A 21502-nucleotide genomic window follows, 5' to 3' on the forward strand; every position below is an offset into this window, starting at 1 on the left:
AATAAAGCAAAATCTTTCCTAGAAGCCTCTAGTAGAACTCTGCTATGTCCCATTGGCCAGAACTGTGTCACATAGTCACCTAGCCTCTAGGGTGGTTAGGAAAGTACATAGTTTGTTTTTCCAACCCCTATAGCAGAGGTAGGTGAAGACAAACAATGTCTGCCCCTAAATATAAATGGGGTATTAATGTGGGAATATCCAATGGAGAGACAAAAATGTATCTGGTCTAGAAGATAAACCAAAGATAGAGGGTTTAAGGAATCTACATAGTTAAAGCACAGGACATGGAAAGGTACTCCAGGAAAGAGTATGTATGAAGAGAAAAGAGGGTAATAACAGCACTTTGTTTCTCTTTTTGTACAGGGGAAGGAAGCAGATGTGCATGGAAGCAACTGAGTAAACACAGTAACCAGGTGCCTCCTCTCCAGCCAGTCCGACTGTTTGCTTTCATGTTTGTCTGGGTCCTTCTCTGTCATCCTCCCCACCCAGTTACTTCCATCCTCTTTCTCTTTCCCCCGTCTCTCAGTACTCCCCAAGCAGTCTCTCCTCTTCCCTTCTCTCTTTCCCTCATCTGTGAATTGGAGGTACTGGAGGGAAAATTCACTCTTCACTGCCACTGTTCAAGATGCATGAAGAGGGATTTAAATCTGACTAAAGGAAAACTAGCTGCCTTAGGTTGGAAAGGTGGTACGGGATCGGGGGTGGGGGGTTGACAGCTACTATGTAAGGGCTATTAAATGTTAAGAATTCACAGAAAATTAATAGGAAATTGAACTAAAAGGAATCTGCCAGTCCTGCCCTCATTGGAATAGCCAGAGTCTATTTGGGGGAATACAAACTAAGACAAGGAAGCAAAATTTGCGTTGCTGAACATCACTTCTCCTCTGAAGACTCTTTTGGGTTCCCAGGTTATGTTCAGGAGACCAGGCTGCAGGGCCATGAGTGTGATGGACTGGGCACCCTTCTCCAGGCCCACTGCTCCATGGGCACACCATCCATTCATGTGCCTCCAATATGAGTCAAGCTCTGGCTGTCCCTTTCCTTTCTGAAAATCCTAGGGCAGGTAGAATCAGCACCACGGAATTTAACCCTCATTACGTAATGGGTTGTGTTTTCCTCTAATTGCTCCACATGTATATGCCACATGCTCCCATGTATTTGGAGCTACAATGAGATGTCCTCCAAGAAGTTGCAGATAAGACAGTTAGCAAGCATTAAACTTTAAAAAATGATATATCACTAACATCATGAAAAGCAATCGTGTTGCAAGTAGGTAACACTTCTGTGAAGTATCGTTGCCAGAGAATCGTATCTAAATTCAATCAAGTTCTAGATCCAAATACCAATTTATGGGATATACAGGGGATAAAGGGACATATTAGAAGACAACATGGAAGGCATAATTAAAATTCAGACTTAAAAAAAATGTTTCTTCAAACTTATTATAAGGCAGATAGAGAGAGGGGCACCTTGGGTGGATCAGTCAGTTGAGCATCGGCCTTAGGCTCAGGTCATGATCATGTGGCCCAGGAGCTGGAGCCCTGCGTCAGGCTGTGCTGACAGCTTGGAGCCTGGAGCCTGCTTCTCATTCTGTGTCTCCCTCTCTCTCTGCCCTCCCCCACTCACATCCTGTCTCTTTCTCTCTCTCAAAAATAAACATTAAAAAAAAAAGGAAGATAGAGAATCCAGAGATTAAGAAAGACTTAGAGAGGCACCTGGATGGCTCAGTCGGTTGAGCATCCAGCTCTTGATTTCAACTCAGGTCATGAGCCCAGGGTTGTGGGATCGAGCCCCACATGGGGCTCCATGCCAAGCACAGAAGCCTGCTTAGGATTTGCGCTCTCTCTCTCTCTCTCTCTCTCCCCCTCTGCCCCTCTCCCCCACTCACTCTCTCTTTCCTTCTCTAAAATAACAATAATGATAAAAAAGACTTAGAGACATTATCAACTATACAGAATCTACATGGATCCTAATAAAAACAAATTGCAAGAAAGAAAAAGTTACATGATGAATGGGGAAATTTGAACACTGACTGGATATTGATTATCTTAGGGAACTAATGTCAAATATTTTAATGTGTGATAATGGTATTGTTTGCTTCATAAGGAGTTCTTACCTTTTAGATACACACTAAAATAATTACAGATAAAATAATACTTGTTCTGGTACTTGAACAAAAATAATTCTGGGGGTATTGGGGGATGAATGGGGGTATAACTAAAACAAGGTTGGCTGTGTGTTGATAATTATCAGAGGGGGAAGGGGCTATATAAGAGAAACATACTATTCTCTCTTCTTTTTGTATATTTTGAAATTTTCCATAATAACCTTTCCCAATAATAGATCAGAATAGAGCTACACAATGTCAATTTTTTTTTTAAGTAGTCACATCTGCCAAGAAAACACAGAAGTTACGGCAGAGACAGATGCCCATGGTGCCCACCCAAGCCTTTTCTAAGGCAAAGGGAGCTGGTGCAAGGACTTGTTTGCAAGGTTGCAGAGTCTACTCCATCCCTGAGGAGGAGGATGCATTTAGCAATCTCACCTTCATCCCATAAGCACCTTCTACAGTCACGGTGTTGCAGTGAAACTGAAGATAAAACGATGAGTGAAATACAGAAACTGATATCAAGGGATGCATAAGTGAAGTAAATAGGAAATTGTGATGGAGTCTGACTTACGATATTACAGTGTTGGACAAAGTGTGCTATGGGAGCACACGTAATGGTCATCTAACTGGAAGAGGTGACAGCCAAGCTGTCCTGAAGGATTCCCAGAACTGTCTTCTGATTATAATTCAATTCCCAGGCTCTGTCACTCTAGGAAGAGAATGAGCTGGCCAGAAGTTGTAAGTGTCCTGATCTCCTGGCAGCTTCGCTTCTCTCTATAAAGGTACAACATGGGCTTCTGGAACAAGTGGATCTCCCACACAGCTTGCCTACAGAAGGAGTACATCAGCCACAGGGGGTGAGTGCCCACCTCTTTGATCTTATTTTCAAATTAATGAACTGTCTCTCTGATTCTTACAGTACCTGAGATTTTCGTACCTTTGTATATGTCCCTGAAAAAAATGTACTAATTTTTTTTTTTTAATTTTTTTTTTTTAACGTTTATTTATTTTTGAGATGGAGAGAGACAGAGCATGAACGGGGGAGGGTCAGAGAGAGGGAGACACAGAATCTGAAACAGGCTCCAGGCTCTGAGCTGTCAGCACAGAGCCCGACGCGGGGCTCGAACTCACGGACCGCGAGATCGTGACCTGAGCCGAAGTCGGACGCTTAACCGACTGAGCCACCCAGGGCGCCCCAAAATGTACTAATTTTTGATGTGCTGACAAATTAAGAATCTGAGATTGCAAAACCAGCCCAATCCCTGAGAATTCATCAGGGTAATGTCATCTGCTTTAGGGTGTGCCTGGGTCTGGGTCGACACCAGCCTTCCCCAGTGATAGCCTTTTTCTCTGTGTGCTTCTTTGATCTTCAGTATTCCTTAGGGGTGGGACCATGTCTGCTGCTTCTTTGATTCTGAGTCATCCTCTTTCACCATGCAGGCCTCAAAGCATTTTGGTTTTTTAACAGATTTGTTCCTTGATTTCTTTCCCTTTCATTCAATCACATCAAAATACTTAACATCTATTTGGGGATTAAGTCAGATGCAATAGACACTGTATAGGAAGCAGTTTTTAAAATGAAACATCAATGATTTTACTATGTTGACTTCATTTCCTACTTTGGCCTGTGATCACCGGCAGTCCTCAAATAAGCCCATCAACTGAGGATGTCCCTCCAAGCTACACTTCTAGCTGAAGAATGAGAAACCAGAATATTACGAACTCCTTCCCAGAGGGAGACAATTTCTCTCATCTCCAGTGATTTCTCGGTCAATCAGCCAGATTCTTTCATCTGTAACAGGACACGGCAAACTTTTTCTTCAAAGATCCACACAGTAAATACTTTAAACTCTGTGGTCACACAGTCTCCGCGTGTGGTCACACAGTCTCCGCGGCAGCTACTCAAATCTGCCACTGTAGCGTGAAAGCAGCCGTGGACAACATGTTAACCAAATGAGTGTGGCTGTGTTCCAATAAAACTTTGTTCATGGACATTGAAATTTGAATTTCATATACATTTAATGGGTCACAAAACAGTAATCTTTTTTTGGTTTATTTCCAACCATTCAGAAATGTAAAACCCATTCTTAGCTCAGGAGACACACTGACAGCTGGTAGATCTGTCCCCTGCTCCATAGCAATGAATACCGGCAGTGATTCACTATATATCTGTGAGTTACGTGTGGTATCTTTGAAATACTGCCTTACCAACCATAAGAATTATGACCTATAAATGGGTCTTAAGTTCATAGGTGGCAAACTTAGATTCTTATGGGAAAAATATTTTCAGTAAAATTAAACAATGGTCAGCACACAGAGCACGCACATGTATGCATGCACACACACATACACACACACACAAACACACACAGATACTTTACATATCCTAAATCCCAAATAGGGGGTAGTATGTAATACATTTCTTTGTTTTTTTATGTAATACATTTCTAATTACCTTCCCTGCTTAGAAAAAAATTGTAAGATCAATGAAATAATGTAAGATCAATGAAAAATAATGTAAGATCAATAATGTAAGATCAATGAAATAATAAATTTGTTTTGCTTAACGGTATGTCTGCTGAGACTTTTTTCAATGGCTCTTATCCATCCAAATGTTCAAATGTCTTTCTCATTGTCAGATTAGTATTTGTACAATCCCATCTCCTCGGTCCCACCATAGTCCAAGAACTTGGACAGTTGATACATTAAAAGCTTTGGATTTTCTTCTTTAATCTAATGCATGTATCTATATATTTTTCAACCCCCTCCCCACATGCAAGTTATTATAGCATTGCCTGCCTATGACAACTTTCTAGGTGTGTCTAAAAACACTTCTAAGGCTTTATTTTCCTTGTTTTGTTTGTTTCAACTTGTATTGTGTACTTCTTTACTCAGGCACTTTTTCCTTTAGCTCCTCTTTTTTATTTCCAACCCCTGGGTCCCTCTTTTTCTAGCTGTCTACAACAGGTGTCACTTGCATGATGTATGTACCCAAACTACATTTTGCAGCTATGGGAAAGGTCCCCCAGCATCATATCCCCAAATAGTACATAGGGGTTCATTGTACCATTCCTTCTTTTTTGTGTGTGTTTTATGTTTAAAAATGTCTGTGATTGCAAGTTTTAGAAAAATAGAGCACACATTCCTATGCTCTCGATTTGGTTCCAAAAGGAATTTGTGCCTGGGAAGAAATTAACTATATGCCACACCTGTGTGTCTTTGTTCACACTGCTCCCTCTACTTGGCATGCCCTCCCCAAATTCTCTGCCTGATAAAATTTCCCTCAACCTCCAAGGTCCAGGCAAGAACATGTAGGAAGCATCCCTGCCAAGCAGAGCTGATAACTGTCTCCTTGGCATTCCTAAAGCATTTCATACATCTCCCTTAAAGCACTTACCATTGCATTGTGGTTAGTTGTTTATGTAGCTATCCCATTCTGGCCACCCATCCCCCAAGTCAATGGCAACTCATCTTTTTTTTTTTTTTTTTTTTTTTTTTTTTTTACCCCCTGCCCCCACCACCCTCCCACACAGCCCCACAGTACCTGGAATAAGGTATCATGATTGCATTTCTCAGAAATACTGAGGGCAGTTTCCCAACTTCCATCAGCACCCTTAATCTTCCTCCTCCCCCACAAAATTAACAATCTAAGTAAAAATGCAACTTCAGAACAAGTACCCCAAGGCCCTCTTGGAATGAGATTGCCACTCCTATCTGCTCTTTAAAGGAATTCTAGCATCAACACTACAGAAAAATGCAAGGTTATCTTGACACCACAAAATAAAATATTTACATGGCACTTCCCAGTTTTCAAAGTACTACTTTCACCATTTGTTATTGTTATTTGATCCACTAATCCCTGGTAAGACAGTTCTATCCTCATTTTTCAGACACTCAGGGAAGTAAAAGTGACATCTCCAAGATCAGAGCTGGTGACAGTCTGGGCCTAAAACCCTTAACTTATTTATTGATCTATCCACTCTCCCATACTCCATGAATGCTAGGCTCAGTATTTGTGGAGGTTTATTTTTTTCCCCCACCTTTGGTAGGTTTTTTCCCATACTGTGAATGGTGGTGGCATTAGATTGTGGCTCTATGTTCTAAAAATATATTCTAAACAAAATCATTTGGGCAGATCCACATTATGAAAAGACAGAGTCAAATACACCCCACTTGTGTTAGTATTGCTCTATGATTCTGCCATAAGTACTTATTGACTAAAGGATTTCCAGTGAATTGCGGACTGTTCAGAAAAGGCATGCCACGCATTTCTGAAAATAGAAATATGTAATCTATTATCTAAAAAAATTCACTGGTGAGGAAGCACTACTATTTATAGGTCAAGTACAAGAGCTTGATTTTCTCTTCTTTTATAATTCATCTTTCCTAAACTATTAAATTTAGATTACTTATCACATTAGCAGCCTCTTCACTTAAATATGCTCTCAGTTCCTCTACATAATTCTGTATGATTTAACCATCACTTCAATTCTCTTACTATTTATTGCAAGCAATTCTTCTAATATTAGTACATATCATTTTTGAGTAAATAGGGCACTGTCTGCCAAAAAATCTTGCTACTGTGTGGTAATTGAAAGTAAAGATTATTTCTCAGATATATTAATTTTTCAAATGAGCCACATTTAGCTTTTCTCAAATTACTTAATTTTTTTCAACAAAGGCCTGTAATAGTAAAGTATTCAGAGCATGTCACATTTAAGATTTTCAAGTTTGATCTGGTTAGGAATCTGCTAATTGTAAAAAATTTCAATATGGCAGAGCCCAAAATATTTCACACAAATGCAAATAGAGATGTCATGCAGATAGCTGCAAGACATGAATCACTGCCCTGCCGCATCAAACCCGAAAATTCAGAGGCAGTTCACTCTGCAAGATCTCTCTGCTCAGTTCTTAAAAGTTCAGAGGCATCACCTTTTAATCAGGGTAATAAAGAATAATTGCTAACATACTGCGTACTGTTTACTGCTAAACCCACAATCTGGACAAACAGAGAATTATGCTGTCAGAGCCTGGAAACAATTGCAGTCCGCAGTTGTTACACGGGGACACCCTCCTTCTGTAGAGCTGTCGTCAGGAGTTAAGGATGCTTTGTGATTTTTAATTTTTCAGAGTCAGGGTCTTTCCCCCCCGAGACGCAGGCACTCCGGGGAAAGCGGTCTCCCGCGTGACCTTCCTAACACAGACCTTGAGCAAGCGACTGCGGGGGCAGGAGCTGAGAATTTCAGCGAGGCACTTGCTTGACAGCTCCGCTGGGTCCCTCACACTTTGCTTTCGGGGACAAAAAAGGAACGTTACTCCGCACCTGCCCTTCCCCTCACCCCTCCTTAAAACTTAAATTACATGTACCCCTACGGTCTGAACAGCAAGAAGAAAGGTACGGAGCTATCCTGCCGTCCCGTGAGGCCGAGGGGAAATCGCCCCCCACCCAAGAGCGCAGCCTGCAGCGGCGGGCCGGCGGGTGGGCGCGGGTGGGCGCGCGCGGGGGGGTGGGGGGCGGCCGAGGAGAAGGTGAAGGAGGGCCGGGCGAGGGGGGCCCGGAGCGGCTGGCGCTGCCCCCGCACCCCACTGCGCTGCCTTGTCTCCACCACGTGGAAGAATCTCGTGCGGGTGGCGCGCGCCCACGGGAGGCGGGGGGGTGGGTCTGGGTGAGCCCCCCTCCCCCGGCCGGGACGCGGCCCCTCTCAGCTCCCTCCCCCGCGCTGCGCCCAGGTGAGGGGCAGGGGCGGCGCCGCCGAGCCCCAGCCGGGTTTGGGGGGGTGGGGGGACCCGAGCTACCTTTTATCCAGGCAGGCGATCCACTCGGCTGAGGAGGAAGAATGGGCGGCGTGCGCAGCGACCATGTTGGGCAGCGGCGCGCGGTGTCCCCGGCTGCGGCGACCTCCCGCGCTCGCTCTGCCTCCGCCTCCGCCCAGCCCGCGGCGCCGACCCGCTCCTCCCGGCCCGTCTCGCGACCAGCGCGCCGGCGACGGGCCCGCCCTCCCAGCGGGCTCCCGCGGCCTGTGGGGCGGGGGGCCGGCGGGGGAGGGGACTCGAGGGGCGGGACGCGGGAACCGGGAGGGCCCGAGCCGCCCGCCCGCAGCTGCACTGCGGCGCTGGGGGTGGGCAGTCCCGCGGTCCCGCCCGCTGCGGGGAGGGCGGCTCGGGGCGACCCAGCGTGGCCGGCCACCTGCGACAGGTGGCCGCACGTCTCGGGGAGACCTGGGCCTCGGAAGCGCGGACGGAGCGAAGGCGCCACGGGGGGGGAGGGGGGAGGGGGGAGGGGGCGGGGGTGAATGTCAGTGTATATATTTTTCATACAGCGAATGCCACTAAAATGGCTGCTGCCTCCCTGTTTCCTTAGAAACCCATTAGTCTTCCTCGGCGGTGGTCGAAACTTGCTGGCGGTTTCTTGCTCACCTTTCCCGTTTCCCCTTTCAAAAGGGAAGAAGAGGAAGGTTATCATGGCTTAGGGCCGGAGCACCCACGGTAGTCACCAAGTGTGGAGTCCAGGGGACAGTTTGTCCTGAAGGCTGAGGAAGAGCTGGGATGGAATGGAGGGGCAGTGAAGGCATGTTGGAAGCAGGAGGGGGGGCGGGGGGCAACCAGTGGGCCAGAAGGGTCACCAGCGGTGACTGAGGGGATGCCTAGCCAAAGTCTCTGGCCTTGAACCTGGGACCTGCTTGGGCCTCCATCACCTGCATGGAGAGAAGAAACACAGTTAAGAGTGGGGAGTAGTGGAGCCACAAGCAGAACTGAGGTTTGGGGTCTGGGAGCCAAGATCCCAAGGCACATGGGCAAACTTGCATGGTTGGCCCCACGTGCCGGCCCTTTCCTTGGCTGGAGTGTGGAATGGGTAGGTGGTCACTTCATCCTGTCCCTGGTAGGCGTGCACAACAAATGTTATGCCTAGAAGTTGTTTGGTTACGTTCAGCCAAAAATCAAACTAAGCTCTAATCGTTATTTAGGAATTTGGGGACAAGTTAAATCTTTCGGACTACTACCAAACCCTGTTTTGATATTTATGCTGTACCTTTAGGAATAGATCATGGGAAAAGAGACATAGTACTGCTAATCTCACTTCGGTGTTTTTCTCTCCTGCCCTGCCCTTACTCCCCTGCTCAGAGGAGGTTCAAGGAGACTGGAGAATGAAACAGCAGGTGCATTCTGGGATGCTTTTATCCTAATAAAACTCCTCCAAAGACTTTGCTGTTTTCCCTCTGCTCGATAGCCAGGATCTGGTTTCAGACCTGCCACCCCATTCTCTCAGCAACACCTCCCTGCTTGGTGCTTGTCCCCAGCTGACCTCCATCCATTTCTGTCATGTTTTAGGTAAGTACTATTTAAAATGTTACGCTATACAAAGAGTACCAAAAGCATTTCTGTTGCTGCTTTTCTTTCTGATAGAGGTATGAGGGAGGAAATGGGTCTCATATTTATTAAGATTTGTTTATGAAGAGCTCTTGAGAACATTTCAAGGTTACCAAATGCTCTCTCAAAATGCCTTTACTCAAGAATAAATATAAGGAGCTAGAGGAAAAAATGACTGCATATGATGTTTCATTACCAGAATCTCAAGAGTCACCATTTATTGAATATCCGTTGGTGTCACAAGCTATGCAGAGATCTCCACAAGTGTTACCCCATTTAATCTTCAGAACATTCTATGAAGCCAAGTCAGAAGGAAAGCTGCCCAGGCCACTACTCCACAAGAAGGGACAAAAATCTTGGAAAATGAAACATAGAAAATTATATTTATCAGTCCTTTGAGGGAGAGTGTTGTTTGGGTTAAAAGAGCCTTGATGAGCTACTTGACATGGCAATAAGAGCCCAAGAAGTCAGATGTGCATTCTAAGGAGCATAGGTCTAATGAACTGCAAGGCATCTGTTTTGCTCTATGGAAACCCTGTCTTTCCTCAAAATAGAAGTTGAAGAATTATTTAAAAAATATTCTTTCGGGGCTGCTGGGTGGCTCAGTCGGTTAAGCGGCCGACTTTGGCTCAGGTCATGATCTCGCGGTCTGTGAGTTCGAGCCCCGCGTCGGGCTCTGTGCTGACAGCTCAGAGCCTGGAGCCTGTTTCAGATTCTGTGTCTCCCTCTCTCTGACCCTCCCCCATTCATGCTCTGTCTCTCTCTGTCTCAAAAATAAATAAACGTTTAAAAAAAAAATTCTTTCAAAGGAGTACCAGCAATCATTGGCTTACCCAGAGCCCTCTTATGTTCCCATTTAGCTGTGGTCGTAGGTACCAGTTACTCTAATGTACTCACCAGGACAAGGACACTGAGCCTCAGGAAAGATTGATAACTTGCTCTTGAGAGCCCGGCTACTGGCCTCTCAGGACTGGGGGTTCCTGAACCAGACCCAGGTCTGATTCCAAAACCCTTGCACTTCAGAGATGGAGTCACTGGTTTGGTCAAAAGAATCAAGAGTAGAAGGCAAGTAAAAAATGACTGCCCAGGTGATAAGAATAAAATAGTTATATATTTTTTTAATATAAAGAAATAAGGAAACTTGTGAGAAACAAGGATAGGAGAGACCCCTGAAATATCTGGAATAAGTTCACTGTTCTACAACTTACTCTTATGGTCTAAAAGGGATTTGAGTCAAGAACTATGGAGGTAAAGAAGATGTTGTAACATGATTATGCTATTATGAAGAGGAAGAAAGTAAGGGATTTTCTTTGGTTTTGATGCGAAAGGCAAAGAACCAGAGAATATTTATTCTTTTTCTTTCTTTAAAAGAATGTAAATCAAGCCAGACTAAAAAGACCACATATGGTATGATTCCATTTAGATAAAATGTGCAGAAAAGGCAAGTCTATAGAAACAAAGTAGATTAGGGATTGCCTAGGTCTGGAGAGTGGGAATGGGGAGTGACTGCAAATGGGCCCAAGAAATCTTGGAGTGTTGGAAATGTGCTAAAATTGGCTTGTTGTGATGAATGCACAACTCTATAAATTTAACAATATCATTGGTGTATTTAAAATGAGCGAATTTTGGGGCACCTGGGTGGCTCAGTCAGTTAAGCGTCCGACTTCAGCTCAGATCATGATCTCACAGTCTATGAGTTTGAGCCCCGGGTCAGGCTCTTTGCTGACAGCTCAGAGCCTGGAGCCTGCTTCGGATTCTGTGTCTCCTTCTCTCTCTGCACCTTCCCCGCTTGTGCTCTGTCTCTCTCTATCAAAAATAAATGAATGTAAAAAAAAAAAAATTTTTAATGAGCGAATTTTATGGTATGCAAATTATATCTCAGATAAAACTGGAAAAGCAAATAATAATAATAACAAATAATAAACCCATCTGATAGGAGAAATAAAAAAGAACATTTTTGGAGGAAAATAAAGGAAAGTACAGGAGAAAAAGTAAAAGCTACCCATAATTCCACCACCTAGAGATAATAATTTATCTCTAATACTTTAGTGCATTTTATTCTTAATTTCCCATTTGAAAAAGATACAATCATATATACACCCATAAAAACATGCATATAACTAGCTACTTACATTCAATTACGTGTACAGTTGACCCTTGAATCGCTTCAGGATTAGGGGCGCTGATATACACACCACACACACCTTCAGCCTCCCACCACTGCCTCCCCACCATTACCACCTCCATGCAGTCAAATCTGCATATAATTTTGACTCCCCCAAAACTTTACTACTAATAATCTACTGTTGACCAGAAGCCTTATCAACATCAGTCAGCTAATCCTCATTATGTATATGTATTGTGCACTGTATTCTTACAATAAAGTAAGCTTCAGGAAATAAAATATTACTAAGAAGATCATAAGGAAGAGAAAGTACATTTACTGTACTGTCCATATTGATCAAAATAAATCCACATGTAAGTGGACCCCCTGCAGTTCAAACCCAAGGTATGCAAGGGTTAACTGCATATGTATATAGATACATGCATTCATACAAACTTGAAAGCATTAGTATTTTATGTTACTTTTTCTATTTGGAATGGAAGAGTGCTTTACATGTTTAAAATAATCCTCATTAAAATAATAGCTACAAAATATTCTAATGTATGGATATAATTTACCTAAAGTATCTTCCTTTGAGGCCTGTTTTTTCATTGGCAAAAAATATTTGTTTAATCTCCTTCCTATAGGTTAGTGAATTCTTTCTCTATGAGAGAGCTGAGATCTTCATTGAAGATCTCCAATGAGATAAGGATAGGTTACAAGACCCAAGTTCATTAATGCCAGTGACTACTAATTGTAGAACTTTGAATGAGTTACTTAATGTCCAAGTTCCATTTTGTTCATCTGAGCAGAGGTTCAGGGTTAGGAATTTGAGAAACGGTTGAGATTAAGTTGCAGTTCCATCCTCTACAGTTTGACCTTAAGTGAATTACTTAGCCTAAGACCTTGTTTCATCATCAGTAAAGTGGAGACATTAATGGAATTATACATGAATATGATGGTTATAGGAAATTTAGCATAAGTTCCAGGTACATAATGCATCCTCAATAACCGCTAGCCATTATTGTTGTTGTTGTTGTTGTTATTGTTGTATTATATAATATTATCTATATTGTATTACAGTTATTACTTTCTGTATAATGCAGATAAATAGCATCTGCTATTATCTGAAATGCCCTCTGCATTTCATGGGAACCTGGTGACAATCAATTGAGATCTGTTATACTAAAGGGCCTTGGCATCTGTTAATTATGCATTTTGGCTGTGTGAGATATAAAGGATGCGTCTGCCTCAATGAGAAACACTAAAGTTTCCTGAAGACTATTTTAGACTTGGTCTCACAATCTTTTCTCCATTCACTCTATGCTTACCTGGCTCTGTCATTCTTCATATTATAATATAGAGATCAATAGCACAGTGACAGAAGCACAATAAGGCCTCACATTTTCCCAGTCCTGGGAATTCTATTATAGATTAGACATTCATTAGACATCCCCATATTTGTGTATAGGGAGAATCTGATTCACCCTGTTTTAGCTACCTAACTGGAAGGTGGGTTATAAAAATATATCCATCACTCTTGCTGGTAATACAACCAATTTATTGAAGAAGCAGGACTTCTGGGTGAAATTATGAAAGCAACTTTATTCATTATAAGAAAAAATTTTTGTAACCATATGTGGTAATAGATGTTAACTAGACTTATTGTGGTGATCATTTCACTTATTATGGTGATCATAATAATATCTAATTATGTTGTACATTTGAAACTAATATAATATTATATGTCAAATGTACCTCAACTTTAAAAAAATAAATAAAAGCAATTTTAGTGTTTTTTTTCTCTCTGCTTTAGACTTGCTCAGTAGGGTAATTCTACTCTGCCACTGGATATATAGCTTTTTTGGTCACTTATTTTTTTTTTTAAGTTTATTTTGAGAGAGAGATTGTGTGCACATGCAAGTGAGAGTGCACAAGTCAGGGAGGTGGAAAGGGGCAGAGAAAGGAGGACAGAGAGAATCCCAGGCAGGCTCCACACTGTCAGCACAGAGCCCAACACGGGCTCGAACCCGTGAACCATGAGATCATGACCTGAGCCAAAACCAAGAGTCTGATGCTTAAGTGACTGAGTCACCCAGGTGCCCCTATGGAGTCCCTATTAAAATCTTTAGGAATTAGTAGTCCTTGGAATACATTTTGGAAAACTTTGCTTAGCTGACTGAGCCACTCAGGCCCTTTTTGGTCACTTATAGATGATAGAAAGTACTACAGTTTTTCTGTTAAAGTGTCCAAACCAATATATTACTAAATACTTCTATCTTTATTCATGGAGAATTCTCTCTTCCTCCCCCATTTAGAGCTGGTACAGGCTGGTTCCAGCCTTTAGGAAAGAAGATATGGTCAGCTTCTTTTTTCCTTGCTCTTTCTGCCTGTACTTAATGCCTGCTAGTTTTTACCCTTCTAGAATCAAAGAATTAGGGAAGGGAGGAGAGAAAAGGAGAGGAGGGAAGGAAAGTTCTCCCTTGGCTGGGACAGTTGGCATCACATTTTCCAGGCCTGACAAAGGTATCAGGTCAGCTCTTTCTCTCGTGGGTATTTCACATATTCTTGGTCAGCCTTCCTGCTGGACCTTCAGTGTAGGCAGGTGCCACTGTTTTGGCTACCTGCTCCCCCTTCGGACCTGGCTTCCCTGAGGTCCCCTCCAAACTGCCTCCTTCTGTACGCATCTGAATTTACCCTCCACCCATACCCAGCTGTCTTCTTGAGCAGGACTTATAGGGACTGCGGGATTGTTCTCTCCTATGTGTCTCACATCTGGTCCATAGAAATATTTGTGCCTATTCCCCCCACCCCCGATAAACTCTGAAGGCACAGACTAGTCCTAACAACAGCACTTACCCCATTGCCAAGAAATTCACAAATCCTCTCCCCTGATCTGTAGATTCCAGGGTTGGAGTCAGACATGAATTCCCCTTGCTCTTGACTTTAGGGAACTGTTCTCTGAGTGGCCCAGTGGAGCCTTCCCTACCCCCCACCCTTGGTGGTAGGAATCATAGCACAGCTCTCACCAAGAAAATACTCCTTAGGAAATCCTCCTTGAGTTTCCACTTCCTGGACACTGTTATTTCCTCCTGCGATGAGAAGTTTTAGACTCATGGAGCTGATCTTTGTCTTCTTTGGTATTTTGATTGAAGGCCTGCATCTTGGCACCTCACTTTGGGATTTCATATCTATCCTAGTTTGGTGCCTCAGGTGAAACTTGAATTTAGCATCTGTGATAGGCTAGTGAAAACGGAATCAAGCCAACTTCCTTTTCCATACCTTCAACATTAATGCCTACTCAACCAAGACAATTGCCTTTCCCAGGCAAGGCTATTCATCTGGGAGTTGTAAGGACTACCACAGGAATACCACACTCATTAGGAGAGTGTAGCTCACGTGGTCTCATAAGCTTTCTAAAGAAGAAAAGCATAATTAAAACTGTCTGATCAGGAGAGGCCCAATTTGTGCTTTATAATAAACAAGCGTTGTGGTCTTGATTTAAAACTTGGAAGATTTGTCAATTTGGGGGAGTGTATTTGGATTAAAATCTTAAAACAATAGGCAGGGATAGGAAAGTGGCTAACAATTTGGTGATGATAATATAAAAATTTTATCGATAAGGCAAAGTCACAATGACCCATTTTTAGAACCTCATATTAGGCTTCTTGTGAGTCTTAAAAGTAGAATTGTTTGTTTTTGGTATTTGTATCATTATGGCATGTAAGAGCCAATTAGAGCAGAATTAGCTATGCAGTTTTAATTGCACTTTAGATATATCCAATTTGGGGGCACTGGAATTAAAGTAAACACTGAAATATTACGAAAAACAAGGAAAAATAGTCTTGGGATTATCTAGTGACTGCCTTCCAATTTCCAGATTCATGATGAACTAATGTAAAATTTTAAGTTGTCAGTTTTTATAGTCCCTAAAAAGAGGCTATGTGTGGTAATAGTCTTCTGCAGAAAGGTAAATTGTATAGTCAGGAGACATAGTTAAAATGAACCTTCTCAAAAAAAATATTACTCAGAGCTAAAATGTATGACTTAGTTATGGAAGCACGTCCTAAAAGAGAAGAAAAGTCTTTTGCTCCAGAAGTAAAATTGTATTATAGAGAAAGATACTGACCTCTGTAAAGAAAACTGGTAGTTATTTGCATTAGTTCATATATGAACCCCCTGCCTAAGGGGAATTGGTTATGAAAGAGTTTGAATGCTCCACCTGGCCATGTTTTCAGAAGGGACAGTTCCTCTGTAATCAAGAACTGTGAAAATCACTGATAGGCAAATCACTCTGGTCTAAATAAGGTGCAGGTTCAACACCCCACTGATGGGGTTTTGGGGTGATGGGGGTTTCAGGGTTGACAGCCAAGAAAGAATTCTTGAAGACATCTTTGGTGCAAAAAGGTGATTTTATTAAAGCATGGGGCCAGGACTCATGGGAAGAAAGAGCTGCATTGGGGTTGTGACAGGTAACTAATTATATACCTTCAGGTTGGGAGGGGGTTAGGGATAGAGTAAGTCTCTAAGGCACTTTGGAAACAAGGTTTCCAGGACCTTGAGTGGCTAGCTGCTGTTAGGAAAATGCCATTTATTACCATTTAGTAAAACCTCAGTCATGAGACCCCTTCAGATGTACATCAGGGAGCCATAAGCTTAGAGTATGATTACCAGCATACATCTTGGGGGAGTTGAGATAAAGGAAGTTTCTAAAGGAATTTTTATATGTTAAAGTCAACTTACAGGATCCTGGGGTGGGAGTGGGGGTCCAGGATAATGTTAAGCCAAGAGTCCCTTTTGCCCCTAGTAAAGTGTCACCATCGAGGCAACTGCACTCCTAGAGGAGGTCTCTCTGCCTGTTTCAAGGACTCATCAACGGGCTGTTGGCAATAAGGGAATTTAATTTTTCACTTGCCTTAGTTTCCCATGCCACCATGGCAAGCACTTAAACCCCTTTCCATCTTGATGAGGGTGATATTAGGGCTCCTGGAAACAGAGTCGATAGGTTTCCAGAGATCAGGCTATGGATAATACTGCCTTTTTCTTGCAGTTTACTAAGTTATCCATAAACTTATGGATAGGAGACTCCTGTCCTGCATGACTGTGATCTCTGTCAGCCAACCATTTGCTTTCTTTCCTTTCCCTTGTTCTTGGGCATCCAGGAGTGTCTGAGGAATATCACACATATCCCACCTGGGGCAGCGGGGGTGCGTGCTGTTAGCCTGTACCTTGCCCTCAGCTTGCCCCATGCTCCCTCATCACCACCAGAGCCGAAACCTTCCTTACCTAAACAAATGTCCCTCTGTGTGTAGACGTGTACTATATGCTACTTGTTCAGGTTGAGTTGGTTAGAGAGGCAGTAATGAACTTGGTTAAATAGTTTGGGGTGAGGAAAATGTCACCATGTCACAGCATTAGTCTTAGGCCAATTTTCTAGTGGAGTATATCTATTTTGGTGAAATAACAAGCTACTGTTGCTTTTTGATATTATGCAAGAGGAGCATAGTATATTATTCAAGTCAGAAAATCTGTCTTTGTTATTATACACATTTTTCACACTAATAGAGAAAATTATCATGAAAACAATTTCAAGTGAATTACAGCCACCCAACATTTGTTACAATCTCCTTTTCATCTGTAATCCAATATGGGCTCCAACATATTTCAAAAATAGATTGCTTTATATAGTGGATTCCGTAGAGAAAATAAGCACAGAAATGAGTTTATGACTAAAAACCATATTGATTATATTAAACCCAAAGCATGCAGAACTTGAAGGAAGTAAACAGAGAATTGTCATTTAAAGTGACACATAAAATTTTGACTGGACAATGAAGTAACGAGTTGAGCTCTTTTGCTTAGGTGTCCCAATTTTCACATAAAAAAAATATGGTAGTGCTGTGCTACTAAAGAAGATACATTTACTGGCATTTCTGGATTAGAAGTACTAGTTTAGTTTCAGAGGCAGAAAATAACTCAGGAGGCTTAGAAGAAGTCAAGAGGCAAAGACAGGATTCTTTACCTGCTATGACTCTGCAGGGCAAGGGGGACCACACACTTTCAGCTCTCCAAGTTCACAACAGGGAGACTCCAATTCTGTCAGTTCTTTCCTCTTCCTGATGGCCCTGAGGCTTTGCAGCTGTGATTCTGGCAGCTCCTCACCAACTCTGGGAGCCGCACAGTTTAAACCCTGGAAATGGAGCCTTCCCCTCAGGTGAAGCTAGGCCCTGACCAGTTTATGATAGGTGTGTCCGTGTCTAAGATAACCCCACTGCCACCCACTCAGTTACCTCCCAACAGGAGGTTCGTTTCTTTACACCATTAATTCATCTAGTCATTCAAGTCAGTAAATATTTACTAAGCTCCTACAAATGTGCCAGGCACTATTCTAGGCACTTAGGGAAGAGAACAGACAAATGTCCTACTTGCATGGAATATTGTAGTGGGTAAAATAAATATAAGCAAATTAACACAAATATATGTCTAGTGGGGACAGGCTATGAAGGACAATTAAGCAAAATAAGGTAGTACAGAGATGGAGAAGGGGCTTCTATTTGATACAAAGTAGTCAGAAAAGACCTCCCTGAGAAGGTGACATCTGAGCAGAGTGTGGGACCTGTCTGTACACCACCTGTCTCATCCCCAGCCACTCGCTCCTCTTTGGTTGCCACAGCGAAGTCTTGCAGACTCCGTGCAGACCACTGTGGTTTCCCTGCCTGAGGATCACTAGCCGCAGGTCTAGAATGTCTGAATCCTCTCCCCATTCCTCTCCAAACCCAGCTGAAACGCCAAACTGCAGGGCTTTGTCTCCTGAGCAACTGCCGATGGGGCTAAAGGATGAAATACGGAAATGCAGAGGATGTAATTCCCCCTGAGTGAATTGTGACCAGTGGGAGACAAGAGATTGGAGGATACTGGGCAGATAAACATCCTCTCCCTTTTTCCCTCTGATGAACTGTTCCAATATATGATTTCTCCATACAGCCTGTCGGAAGTCGACCTGTGTGACCAAGCCTATGTACTTCCTGACTGCTGTAGTTTGGATTGTGTTCCCCAAAAGATATGTTGAAGTCTTGAACCCAGTACCTTATTGGAGAGAGGGTCTTTGCAGATGTAATTGAGTTAAGATGAGGTCATCAGGGCAGGTCCTAACCCAATATGATTGATGTCTTTATAAGAAGAAAAGACAGAGACACAGAGGGAGAAGACGGCCATGTGATGACAGAGACCAAGGTTGGAATGATGCATCTACCAGCCAAGGAACACCAAGGATTGTCAGCAAACACCAGAAGCTAGAAGAAACGAGGAAGGATCCCCTACAGGTTTCAGAGGGCATATGGCCCTACCAACATCTTGATTTTGAATTTCTAGCCTCCAGAGCTGCAAGACAACAAATTTCTGTTGTTTTAGGTGACCCTGTTTGTGGTACTTTGTTACAACAGCCCTAGGAAACAAATATACTGAGTGACCAGCTGTGTGGGATTTACCTCCCAAATAGAGCACTAACAGTGCTTAAGTCCGTGCCTGGAGCTCTGTTCTCCAGAGAGCTGTGACTGTAACTGGAACCAAAGACCTGAATAAAATGAAAGGTGATATTTGAAGACAGAGATTACAGACAGAGGGAAGAGTCAATGCAAAGGTGGCAGCATGCTTGATGTGTTAGAGGACCAGGAAGAAAGGTAGTGTGTTTGGAAAATTAATAAGGGGAAGAATGTCAAGAAATGAAGTCAAAGAGGGAGCCAAAGAAGACACCATCCCTAGGGCCTTATGGACCATAGAAAGGACTTTGGATTTTTTTAAACAATGTATTATTGAAATGTAATTTGCACTTAGGAGTAAAATGAACAAATCTTAAGGGTATGGTTTTGTGAATTTTTTTACATATTGCTCTGGTTTGAATATGTCCCCCAAAATGCATGTGTTAAAACCTAACCCCCCAGGTGATGGTATTGAGGTTGGGCCTCTGGGAGGTGATTAAGTCACGAGGGCAGATATATTGTAAAAGAAACCCAAAAGAGCTCCCTTGCCTCCTTCTGCCATGTGAAGACACAGGAAGTCTGCCATTTGGAAGAAGGCCATCACCATGCTGGTACCCTGACCTCAGACTTCCAGCCTCCACAACTGTGAGAAATAAATTTCCATTGTTTACAAGCTATCCATCTCTGGTATGTTGTCATAGAGACCCGAATAGGCTAAGACACATATGTATAGCCCAGTGTGACCACCATCCAGATCAAAATATGGAACACTTCTATCACGCCCGAGAATTCCCTCCTATCTTCCAGTCAATACAATTTATCAATCCTGGGGTAACCACTACTCTCACTTTTATCACCACAGATTGGTTTTACCTGATTTTGAAGATGACGTAAATGGAATCATATGGTATATATTGCTTTTGCTCGAAATGGTGCTTTTGAGATTCATCCAAGTTGCTGCATAGAAGCTTCACTTATGTGTATTGCTGCATAGTATTCCACTGCCTGGATCACAATTTGTTTCCTGTTCTCCTGGTTATTTGCAGCTTAGGCATATACTGAAGGAAGCTGCTAAGAACATTTATGTACTCTTTTCTTTTTGGATATATGCAATCATTTATTTTGGTATAAACCCAGGACTGTACTTTCTGGGTCAATAGGGGTAGGTTTATATTAATTTTATTAGTTTTTCAAAGTGATTGCACTGTTTTATACTCCCACCTGCAATGTATGAGAGTCCCGATTACTTTACATCCTCATCAACACTTGAAGTTATCAGTCTGTTTGATTTAAGCCCTTCAGGTGTGTATGAAATGATATTTCATTGTGGTTTTAATATGCATTTTCCCAATGCCTAATGATGAGCTCCTTTTCATATGCTCGTTAATCATTCAGACATCTTCTTTTATGAAGTGTTTATTCAAGTCTTCTGTCCACATTTTATGTTTTTTTTAGACCACATCCCATTTCCAAATTCTGTATTAGTTAATCTGTAGCTATGTATCAAATTACTCTATACCTTGACAGCTGAAGGCAACAAACCTTTATTGTCTCACAGATCTCTGAGGATCAGGAACCTGAGAGCAGGGTGGTTGGATTCTGGCTCAGAGACTCAGGTTGCAGGTGAGCTATTGGCCAGGGTTTCAGTCATAGCAAGGCTCAACTAGGGCCAGAGACTGCACTTCTAAGCTCGCTCACACGTGCTTAATTGTAAATAAACGTATGATTTCTGTTAGGCCAGTGAAATGTTGAAAAGATGAAAGACCCCCACCTCTTGGTGCCCAGGATCTCAGTTTGAAAGAATTCATCTAAAGGAATAGATGGTGGCAAAGAAAGACCCAGGGTCCTGCAAGCAGTTGACAGGGACGGGGCAAGGAAGGAGCATTAGAAATCTAAAAATATTCAGACCCAAAGAAGTGTAACTGTTTAAAATAGCTCACTTTCATTAAGCTCCCACTATCTCAGAGTTTAAAAGAATAAATCATGGCAGAGTGTTTATAGTCCTCCATAAACGGTCATTAGATCAAGCAACCTGACCTGTGGAAACCTACGCCAATATTAGAATCCACTATGTGGAAAAAGCCACATGAGAAAACATTCATTGAAGATTACTTATTAGAAAACTAAATTGTGGAATTGTTGAAGAAAATACATATTTCCTCAAAAGAATACCAAGAAATTATTAAAAGTGGTTGTTGTGACTGCTGAAGATATAATATTATAGAAAATACTTAGGAGGTGCCTGGGTGGTTCAGTCAGTTGAGCATCCAACTTTGACTCGTCATGATCTCACTCACGGCTTGTGGGTTCAAGCCCCAGGTCCAGCTCTGTGCTGACAGCTCAGAGCCTGGAGCCTGCTTAGGATTCTGTCTCCCGCTCTCTGCCCCTTTCCTGCTCACACTCTGTCTCTCTCTCTCTCTCAAAATAAATAAATACAATTTA

General features: G+C 42.6%; 1 protein-coding gene and 1 long non-coding RNA gene across 6 annotated transcripts in view; one reads left to right on the forward strand and one right to left on the reverse strand.

Annotated features, from left to right (window-relative positions):
* Nucleotides 1-8191, reverse strand: part of RAPGEF4 (Rap guanine nucleotide exchange factor 4) — a 290079-nt gene extending 281888 nt beyond the window's left edge. For all 3 annotated transcript variants that reach the window (XM_053907653.1, XM_053907652.1, XM_053907669.1), the window contains exon 1: nt 7907-8191. In XM_053907653.1, the coding sequence (XP_053763628.1) occupies nt 7907-7971 (65 nt within the window). In that variant the 5' untranslated portion in view covers nt 7972-8191. The remainder of the gene's footprint in view (nt 1-7906) is intronic.
* LOC109273092 (uncharacterized) lies at nt 7283-19737 on the forward strand. Of its 3 annotated transcripts, none has more exons than XR_002082751.2 (3): nt 7283-7505; nt 9235-9439; nt 18567-19737. It is a non-coding gene; the product is annotated as an uncharacterized LOC109273092 (long non-coding RNA). The 3 variants fall into 3 exon arrangements; XR_002082755.2 differs by lacking the exon at nt 7283-7505 and adding an exon at nt 7659-7840; XR_008423979.1 differs by lacking the exon at nt 7283-7505 and adding an exon at nt 8709-8963.
* The last annotated feature ends 1765 nt before the right edge of the window (nt 19738-21502 follow it).

The sequence above is a fragment of the Panthera pardus genome, unplaced genomic scaffold (genome assembly GCF_024362965.1).
Source record: "Panthera pardus isolate Hobbes unplaced genomic scaffold, ASM2436296v1 HiC_scaffold_10, whole genome shotgun sequence".
Taxonomy (NCBI): Eukaryota; Metazoa; Chordata; class Mammalia; order Carnivora; family Felidae; genus Panthera; species Panthera pardus.